This window comes from Eubalaena glacialis, chromosome 19, assembly GCF_028564815.1.
Source record: "Eubalaena glacialis isolate mEubGla1 chromosome 19, mEubGla1.1.hap2.+ XY, whole genome shotgun sequence".
Classification (NCBI taxonomy): Eukaryota; Metazoa; Chordata; class Mammalia; order Artiodactyla; family Balaenidae; genus Eubalaena; species Eubalaena glacialis.
The window spans coordinates 39623100-39641810 of NC_083734.1; the positions used below are offsets into that span (position 1 = coordinate 39623100).

Here is an 18711-nt window from a genome sequence, read left to right on the forward strand (position 1 = left end):
CACCGGGCAACTGAAGTCCATGGGAGGAATCAGGGGTTTTCCGCACCGCGTGAAACGCTCGATCCCGTGGTGGCTGTGCGGAGGGGCCGAGGGACAGCGGGAGCCGGGCTGCAGGCCGTGGTGGGAGTCGGGGGCACCGGGAAACGGCCGAGAGGGTCACGGAGCCCCTACTTGCTTCCTCCGTTTCTCTCCCCCACCCCCCCAGTCCCCCTCTCCCCCGCCCCTCCCCCGCCTGGCTCCGCCCCGCCCGCCTGGCTACTGACGTGTCGGCGCCCGCCGGCGCCTCCTGTGACGTCACGACCCGTGTCTGGGGCTTTCTCAGGGTCAGCGCCAGAAGAGCGGCTGGCGGCTGGCGGGTGGGCGCGGCAAGATGAAAAAGGTGGTTTCCAAGCAGTCTCCGCCCAAGTTGTTCGGTGGGTGCGCGCCCCCGCTCGGGGCGCTGGTTGCTATGGACGCCCGGGCGACCTCTGGCGGGCGGGCGCGCGCAGGGTTGCGGGAGCTGACGCACAGCCCGGTTTGTCCGGGTCCCGGCGGCGCAGGGCCACGCTCACAGACGGGGCGGCACCATGAAGTCTCTAAAGAAGGAGTCCCGCCTTAGAATACCTACAAACAGATTCTTGGAGGTCCCAGAGAGCGTGAAAGGTTGGCGCTGGCTGCCTTGGGAGCTCAGGAAAGCCAGACAGGGGCAGGGGTTCTCGGGATTCACGACACGGGGCCTGGAGGATGGGGGTGACACCAGGATGGAGGTAAAGATCACGCGGGAATGGGGTACGGGACAAGGCGTGCCCTATACCTGTGTGTGGGCACTGTGCTGGGCAACAACGCTATTGGTGGTAACTGTGGGACCCCAGACCTCAGGAAACGGAGGAGGAGAAACCGATCAAGTGTAAAGGCTGTGATATAGGAGCCCATAGGTATTAAGGGGGATCAGAGCACCTGACCCAAGCCTTGGATGGTAGAGTTAGGGGGGATAGTTTTCTGAAGAAGATGACATTTATGGCTAGTCAAAAAAAAAAAAAAAAAAAAAAGCGATTTGCGTCTCCAAGTCTAGGGAACAGCATCAGCTGAGGCATGGAACTGTGACATTGATGGCCAGGGCAGAGGTGGTGAGTGTGGAGAAGGGGGAAAGGAGCCAGAGGGGACTGCACAGGTGATCAGGGACCAGACCACAAACTGGCTTTACATGCTAGGTCAGAAAGTCGGCATGCCGTTGCAGGCCTTGGGGAGACCCAGCCTCAGATTGTGGTGTGAGTTCAGTGTGAGGAGGGGGCAAGCCTGGAGACAGTAGGGTTCCCTGGGAGGCCTGGAAAGAATGCCTGTATTTAATGCTTCTTCATAGTATAAAAGTCCAATGTAGGCAACATTGAGATGCTCTTTCATGATATAATTTTTAACAGTTAAGAAAGAAAGAGAGAAAAATAGCTGGTCTTCTTTCCCAAGGGCAGTCAAGGGCTTTCCTAGGTACTGCCTCCTGCTTACCTAGTTTCTGGGGATCTTATCAGATTTGAACTTTCTGCAGTAAACAAATCAAGGAAAGATTTTTTTCATTGCATATTTATTTTTAATAAGAGGAAATTTAGTTTGTTAAATAGCCCTTGAATGTACTGTATAGCACGGGGAACTATACTCAGTATTTTGTAATAAACTATAAGGAAAAAGAATCTGAAAAAGAATAAATTATATATATATGTGTGTATAACTGAATCACTGTGTTGTACACCTGAAACTAACACAACATTGTAAATCAACTATACTTCAGTAAAAATTTTTTTAAAATTAAAAAAAATAAAATCAGAAACATAATAATTTAAAAATAAATAAATAAATAGTCCTTCATTTAAGAACGTGCATTAAGGTGAGGAAAGAAAGAAGCATGCAAGGTACCTTTTTCCTCCTAAATATCTTGGGGGAAGCCTCTAATGTAGTAGGCAATACTTCCTCCCCCCCCAATATAATAAAGTTAATCAACAACTGTAATCTTTCGCTGTGTTTCTCCAAAAACTCTGAATTATAGCAAAAAGGCAAGCAAATATTGTGACTTTAAACCTGTTTAGGGACCTGAGCCCTTTGACTCCTAGGTTTCTCCCTGCTGTTGTTGCTAAGAAACTGGGAAGACTCCCAGCAGTACCAGATCCCTCTCCACCATCAATTAAAGCTCAGCCCTGGTAGGGACAGCCCCTCCCTTGGTTCCCCCAGTGCAACTGTGAGGTCAGAATTTCCTGAAGACCTTAATCAACACTAATAAAGAATAACATTTAGAAGAAACGAGAAGCAGAAAAAATAGAGTCCAGGTTTCTTCTCCCTCCGTAGCTCCCCCCTTCCCTGTCTCCCAACCCTGTCCCTCCCACCCTACCTGAACACCTTGCTTCCAGCTGCCTGGGCTAGCTCCAGCAGAGGTGTCATCTGACTGCACCATGCAAGGGGACTGGTCTCTGACCCCCTCACAGCTGTCAGGACAAGGGCGAAGTGCCAGCTGTGTGGCTCACCAGGAACCCCACTCAGCTTGGGTTTACAGACCAAAGAACTGGAAATAGCTGGCCCTCTACAGGTTCAGTAGTGAGACATACTTTGACCTGTGGAAACCTCCCACAGGCCCTGAAATGACCCCCACAGGATCATCCTTCCTGCCTGGGCTCCCCAACTTGTCTCTGCCCCTCCTGTCCACCTGGCTTACCCTCATAGGATGAGTCACTCTGAAATGCTGCTTTCATCAACTCACTCTTCTGAACCAAACCTCCTTCTTGCCGACGGAGGAAGATCAGATGCTTCAGACTTAGTTTACAAAGCCTTGATGCCCTGGTTTTCCTCTCATCCCCACTATCACCCCCACCTCCTCTACAGGCCTTCTGTGTCACCATGCCTCACATATGCCATGCTCAGCCCCGCCTCCACCTTTGCTCTGATTGTGATCTCATCTGGAACACCTCTGTTTGCTATTCTGCCTATGCGAGGCCTTCTGGTCCTTCAAGGTCTAACTTAACTGGTGAAGCTGCCTCTGACCCCTGCAGCTGCTCTTCTGAAACTTTCCTTAGAGCCCTAACTTTATAATCTACGTCCATCTGTTCCTTCTTTGATGTGTAACCAAAGCTATTGTCTGTGCCACTAATTTAGGCTCTTAGGTTATAATTGGTGTGTGTTAGTGTCTGCTGCATCTTTCAGTTCCTCAAGAGAAGGAGCCATATCTTAACCTTTTATACCATTTTCTCTGTAATGTATAGTACATAGAAGGTACTTGGTAAATATTCACATTCTCTAGGGTGAATTGAAGTTTAAAATGTATATATCCTTTCTATGAATATTAACTAGAACACACCATTCCCTGACTATACAGTAGCAGAGCGTGTATTGCACTACAATGAAGGTAACCATCTTAGAAAAACCTCAGACCAGAGTTTCACTGACTATTTCAGAAGTCTTCAGCAATGTTGAAGGTTTATAAATTTACACATGGTAATTATGTGTATTACACCCATCAGTAAAAAGCATATATCTGGAGATGTTTAATCCCTTGAGAAGATGTAGAACCAGCCAGGGTGATGGACAGAGGAAGCAAATCTCCTGGAGAATATAAATAATACCAAAATATCTATAAAAGGGAACCTTCAACTAGTACCAATTCTCTCTTGGGCTACCACCAACTTTGGTGACTGTGTAGAAGGGAGAGGGGAAGTAGAGATCAAAACCTAAGTCTGCATCTCCACACATGGTGGAGACGGGACCAGAACTCGCTGTCAAGCCATTCAGCCCCATGTGTGTTTGTGTGCACAGGGCCATGTGGCTTGACTGGTAGATGCTCCTGAGTTTCCGCTGACCCCACTGCTGAGGAGGTAGACTCTGGCCGATAGCGAAATTTAGAGTTATGTTTATTTTATTTTATTTTTAAATTTTATTTATTTATTTATTTATGGCTGCGTTGGGTCTTTGTTGCTGCAGGCGGGCTTTTTCTAGTTGCGGCGAGCGGGGGCTACTCTTCGTTGTGGTGCACGGGCTTCTCATTGCGGTGGCTTCTCTTGTTGCGGAGCACGGGCTCTAGGTGCGCGGGCTTCAGTAGTTGTGGCACACAGGCTCTAGCTGTGGCTCGCGGGCTCTAGAGCGCAGGCTCAGTAATTGTGGTGCACGGGCTTAGTTGCTCCGCCGCATGTAGGATCTTCCCGGACCAGGGCTCGAACCTGTGTCCCCTGCATTGGCAGGCAGATTCTTAACCACTGCGCCACCAGGGAAGTCCCTAGAGTTATGTTTAGAATGATTCTGGCTTGGGGTTTTCTTTTGCCACAGAGTATGTGGGCATTTTCTAAAAAATAGTTTGATTTTGGTAACCGAAACACCTGCGTTGATGTTTTAATGATATTGCTTCTTAAAAATTAGAATACTGTGAGAAACAGTGGACAAAACCAAGTTGTGTTTTAAAGTCATTAAAGACAGTGCTTAGGTTTTCTCTTGATTATTTTGTGTAGGGCCTTATATCTAAGCTTTCTGAACCAGAGGGCAGCAGACAGGAGGATACCAGCCAGAGAAACGAGATGCATTTGAAACTGTTAACCCACCTCTGTGGAATGAAGGCAGGGAATGTGTCCTCGTTGGGAAGAAGCTTGCTTCTGCCCCATGCGTTCTCCGTACCGTGCTCTGGCATGGCGCATGGAAGATACAGGCTCAGATGGCTCCACTTTCCTCCAGGCCCATGAGCTACTTCCGCCAACCACCTCACCACCGCAGTAGACTCCTAAATAATCTTGTGCTCAGTCTTGCACCCCCTAATCCGTTCTTTGCCATGTCATGGTCCACAGGCTAAAAACTGAAGTCCTTTACACGGCTCACTAAGCTCTTAGTGATATGGCTCCTACTTTTCTCTCCAGACGCTGCTTCCTACCTCCCACCTCGCTGCCCTCCAGCTATTTAAAAACACATGCTTTGAGTTCCAGGCAGGTGCTCCATTCTCTCTTGCCTCTAGGCCTCTTCATGCTATGCCCTTTGGAATTCCTGGTCTCCATTCTCTTTCCATTGTCTCTCTTCATCCTTCAGCTCTCAGTCTAATTACCTCCTTAGGAAGCCCTCCCTGACCACCCCACACACCAGACTGGGGTCCCCTGGATGCTCCCATAGTCACCCTACTTCAGTCTGTTTGACAGTCTTGTCTCCCATGGGCATGTGCTCTTTGAAGCCTAAGACTTTGCCTTGTATCCTCAAAACCCAGCACGGTGCCTGACATGTAGAAGATGCTTAAACAGTATTTGTTAAATGAAGAATGTGAAGTAAATGGTCAGTGGTAAACGTTCTGCTTTCCCCAGAGCATCTGAATTTTCATCAGTGTCTTAGGAAACGCAATGCCTTCACCCAGAAGAATGGATCAGAGGCTAAGAAAGCATCTCATCCAGTTGTCCCAAAGCACTGTGCATCAGAGCCACCTAGGGAGTTTTAAAAGCACAGGAGCCAGGAAGCTGTATTTGTAAAACCCCCAGGAGATTCTGAGACAGACACCTGACTAATATTTGGGAACCACTGGTTTAGTCCAGCTTCCTCTTTCTACAAAAGAGAGGACTGAGACCAAGAGAGGTTAAGTGATGTACCCAAGGTTGTCCAGCTTATAAGTAGCACAGCCTGGAATGGAACGTCTTCTGTTCTCAGTTCCAGCTACAGAAGCCTCGGTCACTGTGGTGGCAGGGGGGACCTACAAGAGAGAACTCCTGTCACCCCAGCAAAGTGCTGCCCAGGCCACCTTGGCAGCCTCTGCTGTCCATCCAGGTGGCTAGCTTTACACCCCCACCATGAAGTCTAATATATACCTATTTTTAAGCACTTGAACTTTCTGCTCCTCTTCAGAAAAGAAGCGGGCAAAGGTACCTGAACAGCCCACACCCCCCATTCAGGAAGAACCTGAACCTGTTAGCAATGTCCTACAAGGAGATGACATTCTTGCCTTAGCCATTAAGAAGGAAGACTTGAGGAAGGTAAGGATGAAGTCCAGGGATCCCTTCCTGCAGGAACTTCTCCTTGCCACCTGGGCTGTCTAGAACTTCAACCATGTCCACTGCCTCCCTACTCAGAGAGAGTGTCTAATTCCATGGAAAAATCCATCAAACATAAATCTGTTCACTTTTGCATCTAAAGGAATTTACCATGTTGTTTGTTTAATATTTCTAAGATTCATATAGAACCACAGGGAAGAGAGAATGAAGTAATTTGCTTCCCATAGAGGCAAATGCTGCCATCCCTATTTCACATAAGGGAAAATGAGTTTAAGAAGCAAAGTTACAGATGTGGATAACCCCCTGCTTTCCCTGGGAGAGTCAGCCACTTCTCACCTGAACTATCTGGAGGCATGAGATGTTTGTTTTTTTTTTTTTTCCAGGATGTTACTAAGCCTCATAGCTGTTACACAGGCATTTCCTCGACAGAACATATGGACAGATCTAGAGATCTAGAGAAACAGATTTGTCCGCCTTCAGGAATTCCACCAAGAATTAGGACAGAGGAGAAGGGTGGTGTTTTTCCTCCTCCTGATCTCATGTGGAATCTTCTTGTTTTATTTCTTTTTAGCAACATATTCCTCGCCTTATTGAAACAGAAGATAAACCTGTAATTACCCAGAAACTTATCATCCGTAAACTCAAACCCAAGGATCATAGGAAGAAGGTCTGCCACTTAGTAGCACATCCTGCTACTCCAGATGCAGCCACGAAGCCCCTGGACTACTCTGGTATGCCCAGCCTTGGCCCTGGCATCTGAATTCGTGGGTCATCCTGGGGAGAATGCCGGGTCCTCATCAGAGAGTAGCCTCTTGAATCGTTTATACCAGCTGGCTATAGCTTACCTTCCCCCCTCTTCTTTTTACCCCCAGGGCCGGGTGACATCCTCCATGGCAGTGACCAGATCCTGCCCCACCACATCCTGGGGAGTCTCCAGGACTTTAAGAGAATTGCAGTTGCTCGAGGGAACACCCAGGTTCGTTTGTACAGAGCTGCCTGGGGGAGAGAAGTCACTGATGTCATTGCGGTCTTACCACCTGGCAGAGTCCAGCAGGACTGGAGTTACAGAGAGAGTCCAGGCTCTGGGCCCCAATATCTGAGGTGATAAGTGACCCTTCCCCCCAAATAATGCAGCCAACATAGGCTAGCTTCAGCTGAAGTCAGGAATTCACTATAAGGAGACAGAAGTGCCTTGAGGAACCCAAAGGCGAGAGTGCGTCTGGCTCCCGTCAGACTGAGCCCACGCTCCCTCACTGCCCTCTGCTCCTCTGCGCCCCGGCTTTATTTCCCCTTCTCGAAAGACTGGCCTGCTCTCCTCCTCAGTCCACATGGTGGAAGAAGGTGGCTCCCCACAGCTCCCAGGGCCACATGGAGAGTCTGTGTGTCTTTCAGTTTCTTTAATTCTCTGGTTCCAGGCAAAGAATCTCTGATTGGTCAGGTGCTAAGAGGCCTGGGGTCCAATAAAAATGGCTCAGTCATGCAGCAGGTGAGGGTGTCAACACCAGCTGTAAGGAGGACAGACACATTAAAGGACGTTGACCACAATCTTAGAACAAGCGTTCCCATTCTAGGCGAGAGGGGACTGACAGCAGCTTCCAAGCCCCCCTTGTTCTGCGATTTGCTTTCTGTCACTGCTACCTTGGGGTCCTGGAAAGGAGGGACTCAGCAGAGCGGGAGGACAGCACGGATTTAGGCCTGGAGAAGTCTGCTCCGCCCCGGTTCAACGCCTTCCCCTGCCCTCCACACTCACGTTGCTTTTTTCAGCTGGCTGAGCTGATACACACCCCACCCTGTCTGATGACCCTCATCTCAGCTAAAGAAGAGCCGAAGCAGGAAGCCCCAAAAGAAGAGAAGGCACATCCTCCCTGGGCCCCACCTCTTCAGCACAACTTTCTGAAAAACTGGCAGCACAACATAGCCCTTCGGAAGAAGCAGCAGGAAACCCTCAGTGGTGAGCAGAGCGGACAGGGCTCCTGCCTGGCCTCATATGGCATCAAGGCTCTGCTGCTGTGTTTTTTCTCTCCCTCCACCTCCAGAACCTGGATTCAGGCTGATCACGTTTGTGCTGAGTACTCCCAAGTGCTTCTTGCTCTTAGTGGGTCGTGAAATCAGCCCAGTGACTGGAGCTGATCAGTGCAGAGAGCTCGGGCCCCTGTTCTGATTTGGTGGCGGGACTGCATTCTTGGCTCTCTTGCTAGAACGGCTGAAGAAGCCAGTCGGCGAGCTGCTGATGCACACGGGGGAGACCTACAGAAAGATCCAGGAGGAACGGGAGCTCCTTGACCGAACACTGCCAACACGGCCTGATGGGAAGGTAAGGACGGCATTACCAGGTACCCTGTGGGAGGGGTCTGGACAGCTGGGGACAAAAAAAAATCTATCCAGTGCAGAGCATTGTTAAGCCCTCAAGGTCTTTACTAAATTCTATTATTGGTCCTATTACTGATCGTTCAGGGACTGGCCAGGTAAGTAATTCGGCCTGTGGTGGTCACTGTTAGTCAGTTTGAGGAGAAAGATACCACAGGCACTAAGTTATTAGAATAGTCTTCGTCTTAGTGTTGTCTCCTAAAAGCTGAGGCTCCAGCTTTCAGTCGCCCCAGGGTGCCATGTTGTATTCTGGTATGTCAGTACCTGGAACAACCCGCCCTGGCTGGAGCCAGGTAAATGTACAGCAGGGCAGCCTGAAAATAAGAAAGTGGGTGCTTCTCTCCTGCTCTCAGGCAGGGCAGTGCGAATCCCCCAGAGGGAGCATCTGTAGTCTGTGGAGCTCTTGTCTTCCCAGGCTCCCCACCAGCCTCTCTCCAAGGTGCTCAGGTGGTCTGACTCATCTGTCCTCCATCACCAGGGCTGTGAATTGACCACTGGGTTCTGGAGTCGACTGGAATACTTGGGAGATGAAATGATGGGTCTGGTAATGACGAAGACAAAAACTCAGCGTGGCCTCGTGGAACCGATCACTCACATCGGGAAGCCCCGCTCCATCCAGGTGGAGATGGGTAAGGAGCGGGCTGTAAATGTGACTGGCTAGGGGTGAAAGATCACGGCTCTGGTGTGGAGGTTCAGTCCTCTCTTCAGTAAGACCACGGTAGCCGTGGTGGGAGGAGCAGGCAGAAGCCTGGGCTCTAGGGCGGTGCTGTCCTTACTGCAGCTGAGCCACCGTGGCTGCTGAGCACCTGGAAAGTGGCCGGTCTGAACTGAGATGTGCTGTAAGTGTAAGCATTGCACTGGGTTTCGAAGATAAGTTCGAAAAAATAGATTTTATTGGGGGCTTCCCTGGTGGCGCAGTGGTTGAGAATCTGCCTGCCAATGCGGGGGACACGGGTTCGAGCCCTGGTCTGGGAGGATCCCACATGCCGCAGAGCAACTAAGCCCGTGAGCCACAATTACTGAGCCTGCGCGTCTGGAGCCTGTGCTCCGCAACAAGAGAGGCCGCGATAGTGAGAGGCCCGCGCACCGCGATGAGGAGTGGCCCCCGCTTGCCGCAACTAGAGAAAGCCCTCACCCAGAAACGAAGACCCAACACAGCCAAAAATAAATAAATAAATAATATATAAAAAAAAATAGATTTTATTAATAATTTTTGTATTGATTACGTGTTGAAATAAGATTTTTAATATATTGGGTTAAACTATATTATTAAAATTAATTCCATCTTTTTTTTACCTTTAAACATGGCATCTGGAAAATTTTAAATTACATATACATGGCTTGCATTTGTGGTGTGCATCATATTTCTAATGGGCAGCACTGCTTTAAAGGCTGCCAGACTGTCTGGGTTCAGATCCCAGCTGTGTTGAGTTTCTGAACACCAGCGAGTTATTTAACCTCTCTGGTCCTCAGTTTCCCTATCTGTAAAATACTCATGGGGTTGTGAGAGGGTTAAATGAGACATGATGTGTATTAAGAGGTTCTGGCCCATTGTTAAACACTCAGTGAAAGGTAGCTGCTATTGTTACTTTTATTATAATCCAAAGATTTGACGGTTTGGAAGCTAATTTTGCAAGAGTCCTGTGCAGGGCTGCTGAGGCAGTAGGTGTGGGACCAGGAGGAGGGGAGCCCAGCTCACAGGGAAGCTGTGTTTTCAGCTCTTTCAGAAACGGTGCTGGAATGGGCACTCTCAGAGCCCTTGAAAGTGGTTGGGGAAGGGGGCGTGGCAGCAGCCTGTGCTGAGGGTCCTTGGACCCTGCTCTAGGATTGCCAGCCCAGAAGGATGCTTGGTACCGCTACACCTGGGATCGGAGTCTGTTTCTGATCTACCGACGCAAGGAACTGCAGAGCATCATGGCAGAGCTGGATTTTAGCCAGCAGGTTGGTAGTCTGTGCCTAGTCTGAAGCCCCTCAGGGTGGTGCCTGTCTTCAGTCAGCTAACCTTTCCTTTCTCTGTCTCTCTGAGGATATTGATGGCCTGGAAGTGGTGGGCAAAGGGCGGCCTTTCTCCACTGTTATGGTGGAAGACTATTCAGTGTTTGAAAGGAGCCAGGAAAGCTCCTCTGAAGACACAGTGCACTTGTGAGTTGGGCCTGGGCCCTAGGGAGAGTGGTTGGAGAGTGTGGCTTCCCCAGCACCTTCAAGTATTGTAGGGCAAGCTTCCCTCCCTGAAATCAGGGTGCCTCCATCCCAGCCTCTCGCTAGTGGCTGTCACCCCCTCCTCTAGCCCATTCGAAGGAACACCTGTGCTCGCTTTACTATTGCCATCTGTTCTCTTCCAGCAACCAACTCCTAGTGGAGATTTCCTAGACATTCCTTTGCTCATAAATGGGGCCCCTCCAGACTCTCCCAGTGCTGAGTGGCTCTGCGTGAAGAGTCTCTTTATGTCCAAGAACCTCCCACTACAGGAACGGAGCAGGATGGAGCCGATGATGCTCCACTGGAGGACAGAGCCGGGCACATCTCCAGATCTTCTGGCAGCCATTTCCGTGGGCTCCATGTGGCAAGACTGTGGCAGACTCAGGGAAAATAAGTCATTGCTTTTTCTTACAGAGACTTATTGGCCAATTACCCTGATGTGGTCCCTATGCCTATTCTTGGCCCTTCTCTGCTGTTCTGTGGGAAGCCAGCTTGCTGGATCCGAGGCAGTAACCCAGAGGACAAGGTAAAACTGCCTTCACCCTCACCCACCTGCTGGAAGGGCCTCCCTCGTGGGGCAGTCCCAGGGTGACTGTGGCAGTCACAAGGAGCCTGCACGGTCTCCTATTTGACTTTTTATCTGGTCATGCTTTCAGTATATGTCTGAAAATGGTAACAGCAATGCTAACTTGAGCCAGAATAAAGTCACAAGGCTGAAAAGAGAGTGTCACAAGGCTGAAAAGAGAGTGTCACAAGCCACCCAGTTTGTACCTAGTCCCAAACATGTAAATAAACAAACCTTCTCAAACAGGTATGGCTTTAAGAAGGTTCTAAAATATTCTTCAGATGCTAAGGAGCAGAAATGTTTTTAAAAATCTGTTTTATCTCCTCTCCTTACTGTTGATGGCAGGGACAGCCACTTTTGGGGCATGATACCTATCTGTTTGAGAGTGGCCAGGCCCAGGAGATTTCCAGTGCCAAACCCGGAAAAGTCCCGGCAAACCAGGCTGAGTTGGTCACCCTAGGCCAGGACCTCCCACAGAGACATCTCTCATGCCTCTTCTCTCCCCAGAGGCACGTTGGAATTGCTGTCCGCTTGACCTTTGAAACTCTAGAAGGGGAGAAAGCATCTTCAGAACTGACCGTGGTCAATAATGGCACAGTGGCCATTTGGTATGACTGGCGGCGGAGGTCCCAGCTGGACACTTTCCAAGACCTGAAGAGGAATAGGATGCAGCGGTTTTACTTCAACAATCGGGAAGGTACCTGGGAGAAGCTGCCCCACTCACCCCTCCTGCAGCCAAAGTCTAGCTAATGCCCAGCTCCTGCAAGTGTGAGCCCCTCTTCCCGCCTGTCCCGCCCATCCTGGGAAGTGTGTTGTCTCCTAACTGTTCCTGTCAGCTGGGGGAACGGTGGAACGCTTGAGAACACGGGGGAGTGAGCCACTTGGGGGAAGCAGAACACAGCAGGGAGCAGAAGCATTCTAGATGTTCAGTTACCCATGCGCACAGGCCTGAGGCTGGGACGACCACCTGCCCCTCTTGCCCGGGACATTCCCGGTTTTAGCACTGAAAGTCCCACATCCCAAGAAAGCCCTCAGTCCTGCGCAAGCTGGGACAGTTGGTCACCCTAACCAGGGCTCAGTTAGCTTTATACATGCAGGCTTGGGGCTCAGTGGCTCCTACTTGGTGAAAACCTCTTTCTCTGTCCCTCTCAGGTGTGATTCTGCCTGGAGAAACCAGAAACTTTACCTTCTTCTTTAAGTCTTTGAATGCTGGGATCTTCAGGGAGTGTTGGGAGTTTGGAACCCACCCCACCCTATTAGGAGGTGCTCTCCTGCAGGTCAATCTCCATGCAGTCTCCCTGACCCAGGACATTTTTAGGGATGAGAGGAAGTTATTGGAGGTAAGGGACCCGGGATCTTGGCCCCTGTGGACACTAGGTAGGTTGACCTGGTGTTCTTCCTGGCACTGCCTGCAGGGATCTTGTTTCTCCCAGCCCGAGAGGTGAATTTTTCAAAAACACACTCTTGCTCAAAACACGCTGCTCGGGGCTTTGTGATATAAAAGATGGGCGGGCAGGCAAGAGAAGGGGCGGCTTTGAGCTTCACCATGCTCGGCCCCACTGCATTAGAAAGAAATGAGACTGGGCCTTAAGATGCAGACTGCATGGAAGTACTTCTCTGAGTACAAACACAACGAATGACCCTCTGCACCGGTACTGTATCTGTTCACTGTTGTCTGGTACTATCCAGTGGAATTGCATTTAGCTGGCATGACTTCAAAACCAGGCAAAACCAGAGAGAACAATTTAACTAGTGGGGCCGGCACCCAGGAGTGAGTATGAGGTGGGAACGGGGAATCTGCCGGCCCCAGTCCATCTCATAGCCTGGCCATCTGGTGCTGTGCTTTGTGGGATTCTGGAGAAAGCTGTGCTTTTTTATTCATCGTGGCCCCCAGACACAAGCCAGCTACTTCAGCTGGGGCTCAACCCTTGGTGAACAAAGGTGATTTTGACAAATGTAATGTCTGCTTTACTTGCTGACTATAGGACCAGCCTTTCTCACAAGATGCCCCTCTACTATTTCTGTGACACTGACCATGTGGCCAAGCCACATTCTCAACAGGGCCCAAACCGTGCGGCCCCAAGGATGTAACATGGGTTTTGAAAGCCTGAGCTGCCACTTATGCCACCTTCCCTTCCTCAGAACAAGCTGGCTTCCCACGAGGCAGTCACCATCGTGGAGAGCACGCTACAGGAGCTGCTGAGGGGGATCCTGACCCCGGAGCGTGCACAGTCACCTGTGGACGCCTATCTCACCGAGGAGGACTTGTTCTACCATAGGAATCCTCGGGTACAGGCCCAGCGCTGGCCCCCGCCCCTCGTGCGTGCCCTGGGAGAAAGTAATAGCAAACCCTTTGATGTGCCAGGACCTGTTCTTAGCATCTCCCATGAGTAACTCAGTTTCTCCACAGCAGTCCTGTGAGATGGGTACTATTTATATCCTCATTTTATATGGGAGAAACTGAGGTCCAGGGAGCTTAAGTCATTTGCCCAAGATAACTTAGCTAGTGTAAGTGGATGCTTGGTGATAACAGAGCTTCAAAAACGTCTTAATTCAAACTCAATCTTCCTTGGAAGCCCAAATGTATAAAAAGCTTTACGTTGGAGATGCTTAGGTTGAAAGGGAAGTGGGGAGCCCCTCTGGGCCCAGCAGCTCCCGCCAGCCTCCTCTTGCCTCCTCCATCGGCGCTCTCGAGGGAACGGGAAGCTGGAGCAGGCTGGCTCGGGCTCTGGGTCCCCCATGTTGCAGCCTCCCCATCACGTGTCTTCCCTTGCCTCTGCTGCAGCTGCATTACCAGCACCAAGTGGTGCAAAACCTGCACAGACTGTGGTGCCAGTACGCCATCCTGCCCCCCAAGGCTGAGGAGGCCAGGCCGGGCGAGGAGGAGCACCTCAGTCCCAGGGCCCCGGCTGCTGCGGCCCCGTCAGCCTATTGGGAGGAGGCCTCGATGAAGGTCGAGTCTTCTGCGCACCTTAAGAGCCCAGCGTTGGACCCCCAACCGCCCCGGCAGGAGAGTGAGGCCCTCAGGGACTCCCGAGATCCTGTTGGGTCCCAGAAGAGTGGTCTGGGTTCTCAGCGGAAGAGCATCATGGAGGAGATCCTGGTGGAGGGGAGCCCAGACCTGGAGAGTGTCAGGAGCTCCCGGGAGCTAGACGGCCTTCCCCCACCAGAGTGGAACCTCTGCCTGGAGGACTTCAGAAAGGTGCCTCCCCAGCCCTGGGGGTGTTGGTGGAGAAGGGCCCAGGCATAGCCAGGTGCCAGTGCTTCTGGCCTGAGCTGCCCCAGCAGCCCCTCCCACCCCCAGGGGCAGAGAAACAACCTTCTGAGGGCCCGGAGAAAGCAATCTCTTGGTCATCCCTCTTTATCTTGGGTGCCTAGGCCACTGTGGTGCAGGAGGGGCTCCTTCTCTGACCCTGGCAAACCTTGGAAAGGGGTTCATGGGTACAGATTTCTGAGGGAGGGCCCAGGCTCCCACAGAAGGCACCCAGACAGACTCTCCATGGCTGCATCCCCTCCTGGCCACCTGCCCTTACCACACCACACCTGTTAGTAGAGGACACAAGAGCCCCTGGTGTCCTGGGCAGAACGGTTGCCCATGGTACCTCTGACCGGCCAGGTAGTGATGGCACTCCCTGAGGAGAACCAGAGAGAAGATGCCCTAATCAGGCTCAACAAAGCGGCCCTGGAGCTGTGCCAGGAACCGCGGCCATTGCAGTCCGACTTCCTGTACCAGATGTGGTAGGTTCCGCCACCAGGAGAGCTGCTTCCAACCCTTCCCCTTTGCGGCGTGTGGCCAGGGGTTCTGGGCAAGCAGTCCCAGGACTCAAGGGGGCTGAGCTCTCTTTGAGATCAGGTTGCTGAAAGATGCTGCACACACTCTATGGTCTGGCAGCTGCTGCAGCAGCCCCTACAGCTGCTCTCCCTATGCCAGCTGCCCTCTGGGGAGGAGTCACAGCAGAGTAAGCACCTAGACCTTTTCCCCCTTCTTTCCTTGTTCCTTCTCACTGAGCAGAGGAGTGCTCATTGAGAGCAGAGGAGATAGCAGAGGGCAGTGAGAAGAGGACCTATTCCAGGAAAAGCCTCACTTGGTTGCCAGTCTTCCCATCGCCTGTTTGCAACTCACTTGGATAGGCTTGGGGGGGTCTTTTGCAAGGCCCTCAGAACACATCCCCAGGAGCCTTGTCCTGGAAATCTTTTGCAAGTCTAGCCCCTCCAGTGGGACTAGATCCAGTTCTAGCCATGGTTTCAAGATGGAGTTAGTTCAAGACTGATCTAACCTTATCCTTGGGCCACTTTTTCTTGGCTACCACCCGAGGGAAGCCAGATCCCCATCCCAGCACTTGCATGGGTGCCAGTGAGGGTGCTGGCTGGACAGAGGCATGGTGCTTCTGTGGCAGTTCCTGGCACCAGTGTCTTGAAAGGGAAGGACCAAACCTCTACAGGTTCAAGGGCAAATGAGGGACGATGGCTTTTCTCCAATATATCTTGCTCTCTAGTTTGCAACTGTGGCGAGATGTGATTGACAGCCTGGTGAGCCATTCCCTGTGGCTGAGGGCTCTGCTGGGCCTGCCTGAGAAGGAGACCATCTACTTGCACATGCCAGAAGAGCAAGGTCAGACACTGTGCAGCCACACCTCCGCGTAGTCTTTCCCATCCCTCTGCCCGGGCGGCAGTGGCGCCTCAGCCATTTGTACGCTTCTGGTGGAACCTCTGTTAGGTTGGTCCATGGGGTAGGCCTCTTGCTACCTTTTTATCTGCTGCCAGAATTTGGGACCTAGAAACAACCTTAACAATCACCTTAGTTCAGTCCCCACGTTTTACAGGTGGAGTCCCAGAGAGGCGAGATGACTTGCCATCCCGTACGTGGGGAAATGGTGGAGCTGGGACTAGAGCCTGGGCCTCTCACCCCTGCCCTACAGTCCTGTTCCACAAGGTCATGCACCTGAACCAGGGCCTTGCTCCCAGTCTGTGGGGATGCTCTCAAATAGCTAGAGCACTGCTGGCCCAGGGCCCATTGCTCTCCCAGTTCCTGCCTGTGGGGGCAGCTAGGCCACAGGCCATTTGTCTTCCATTCACCTCCCCCAGATCAAAAATCACCTCCTGTCACAGAAGTGAAGGTGACTTCCGGGAGAGTGGGGAAGGAGGACCGGAAAGGGCCATCTCAAGAAAAGAAGCAGTTGGGAATCAAAGACAAAGATGATAAAAAAGGAGCCAAGCTGCCACCTGGGAAAGAGGCAGGTAGCACGTCGTCTGGGCCTGGGGGCGTGGGCTGGGGAAGGGATAGGAGGGGCTGCGGAAGGTGGGCAGTCACTCCAGCGTGATGCCCCTGCTCCCCACTAAGCTGCTCTTGAGAAAGTCCTGGACCTCCCTCAGGAGCTACTGAAGGCTGGGCATGTCTCTGTCTCTCCAAGCAGGACCGTTTAAACAGCAAGAAGCACAAAGCAAAGGATGACAAGAAACCGATGAAATCTACAAGTCGGGACAGGCTTTGCTTGGAAGACCCTGCCCCTGACAGCATCATCCTGTCTCAGGAACCCATAGATCCCCTGGTCATGGAGAAATACACCCAGAGGCTGCATACTGAGGTGAGGGCAAGAGCCTGGCACTCAGCCCTCCCCTCACTCACACCTGCCCTGCATACCTTCCTCCACTCCCTGGCTCCCTCATTCATTCTGTTTATCCCACAAACAATAAGTGCCTACTGCATTGAGATGGAAGCAGAGCTGCCCTTGTGAAGGGCATCCTAGTGTTCAAGACAGATCTCATGAATAAGTAACACCTCTGGTATGTTAGGTGATGAGCACTATGGGAAAAAGAGAGAGACCAGGGCTGGGGGATGGGGAAGCCCCGGGTGGGGGTAGGTGGGCCTCATTGGAAGGTGACATCAAACAAAGAGTTGAAGGGAAGTGAAGTGTGGCCACGTTGACATCTAGGAAGAGTGCTGTGGGCAGAAGAGGGAGTGGGCCAGGAGGACGGAAGGGCAGAGAGTCCACCAAGAGGGAGTGGGTCATATGGGGCTTTGTAGGCCATTGTGAGGACACAGTGTTTTGAATTGAGGAGTGATATGGTCCGACTCATGCTTTAGAAGATCACTCTGGCTGCCATTTTGAAATAGATTCTAGGGGGGACAGAGCAGAAGACTTTTCCTTTCTGCTGCTCCCACTTCTTCTCTGTGTTAGGTGCGTCTTGGCAGATGTGTTCCTTGGGTGAGCACCATGTAGAGTGAACTTCCAGCAAGTGTAAGGGTTTTGAAACACTGGAGAGACTTTATAAAATGTGTTCTTAAGCAGTAGGTCCTTAGGGATTCACCTATGTGTTGTGTTCTGTTCTTTGTCATTGTTGTTGGTTTTGGAGGGGAGATCCACAAAGCCATGTTTGATGTGTCAAGGAGTCTAATGGCAATGCTTTGTCTTCCTCTGGTGTGGACAGCTGGGTAGCCGAGATTGTTTTGTGCATTGCGCTAACACTCCGATCACATTTAATCAGAAGCTCCATTTGCTGTTGGTGACATCACTGAGATTTGTGGATTTCCATGGGGTCTAGAAAGTAATCATAGGGCTCTGAGGACCCGTGGGGTAGTCTCTTGCTTGGCTCTTTGAAATTAAGAATCAACTTGCTGAGGCTTGTGTGGTCCAGCTCCACCACAGGGTACAGTCTTGGAGACATTTCAGTACGTGGATCTGTGATCTTACTGGAAGGAAAGTTGGTCTCCAGGAGGCCAGGGTAGAATTGGGTCACCCCAAGGCACTAAATGGGCACTGCTCCCTGGGCCTCCCTGGAATTGCCCCTTTAACCACTCTAGGCTCTAATGTCCCCATATGCCCAAGGGGCAGTGCAGGATTACCGCCCCAGACTGGTTCAAAAAATAAAACTGGGACTTCCCTGGTGGCACAGTGGTTAAGAATCCACCTGCTAATGCAGGGGACACAGGTTCGATCCCTGGTCTGGGAAGATCCCACATGCCGCGAAGCAACTAAGCCCGTGTGCCACACTACTGAGCCTGCACTCTGGAGCCCGCGAGCCACAACTACTGAGCCCACGTGCCGCAACTACTGAAGCCCGCATGCTCTAGGGCCCGCGTGCTGCAACTACTGAGCCCGTGTGCTGCACCTACTGAAGCCTGTGCGCCTAGAGCCCGTGCTCTGCAACAAGAGAAGCCACCGCAATGAGAAGCCCACGCACTGCAACGAAGAGTAGCCCCTGCTTGCCGCAACTAGGGAAAGCCCATGTGCAGCAACGAAGACCCAATGCAGCAAAAAAAAAAAAAAAAAAAAAATCTATTTGCAAAAACAAAAGTCTTACAGAAAGTTTAGTTTTATCTACACAACTTTAGTTGTCTCCCCTCTCCAGCTGTCCCTCTTGTGTAGATGTGTCCATCCATCTCGCAGCATGGGGGTTGCTCCCTTGTGCAGGTGCTTTCCAGAGAGTGAACCTTTGCCTGTGATGTTCATCCCATCCTTCCAGGTCTATGGGCTGCTGGATGCCCTGGTGACCGACCTGCTGGTCCTGGCTGATGAGCTCAGCCCCAAAGAGAATGTCAAGGAGCCTTTGCGTCTCTGCACCTGACTTGCATGCCTGAGCTGCCTTCTGGGAAACTGCTTAACAAACAAATCAATA

General features: G+C 51.4%; 1 protein-coding gene across 5 annotated transcripts; it reads left to right on the top strand.

Annotated features, from left to right (window-relative positions):
- The first annotated feature begins 526 nt into the window (after window positions 1-526).
- Window positions 527-18711, top strand: MYCBPAP (MYCBP associated protein). Of its 5 annotated transcripts, none has more exons than XM_061176685.1 (19): window positions 527-642; window positions 5818-5945; window positions 6535-6694; window positions 6836-6939; window positions 7728-7914; window positions 8162-8277; window positions 8809-8959; window positions 10156-10271; window positions 10357-10472; window positions 10944-11055; window positions 11602-11791; window positions 12247-12434; window positions 13237-13383; window positions 13880-14296; window positions 14711-14832; window positions 15591-15706; window positions 16180-16328; window positions 16509-16679; window positions 18559-18711. In XM_061176685.1, exons 1-19 carry the CDS (start codon window positions 567-569, stop codon window positions 18658-18660), a joined length of 2868 nt encoding a protein of 955 aa, XP_061032668.1. In that variant the 5' UTR covers window positions 527-566; the 3' UTR covers window positions 18661-18711. The 5 variants fall into 5 exon arrangements, with proteins under 5 accessions (XP_061032668.1, XP_061032666.1, XP_061032665.1 ...); XM_061176683.1 differs by lacking the exon at window positions 18559-18711 and adding an exon at window positions 18016-18543; XM_061176682.1 differs by lacking the exon at window positions 18559-18711 and having other exon boundaries at window positions 16509-16952.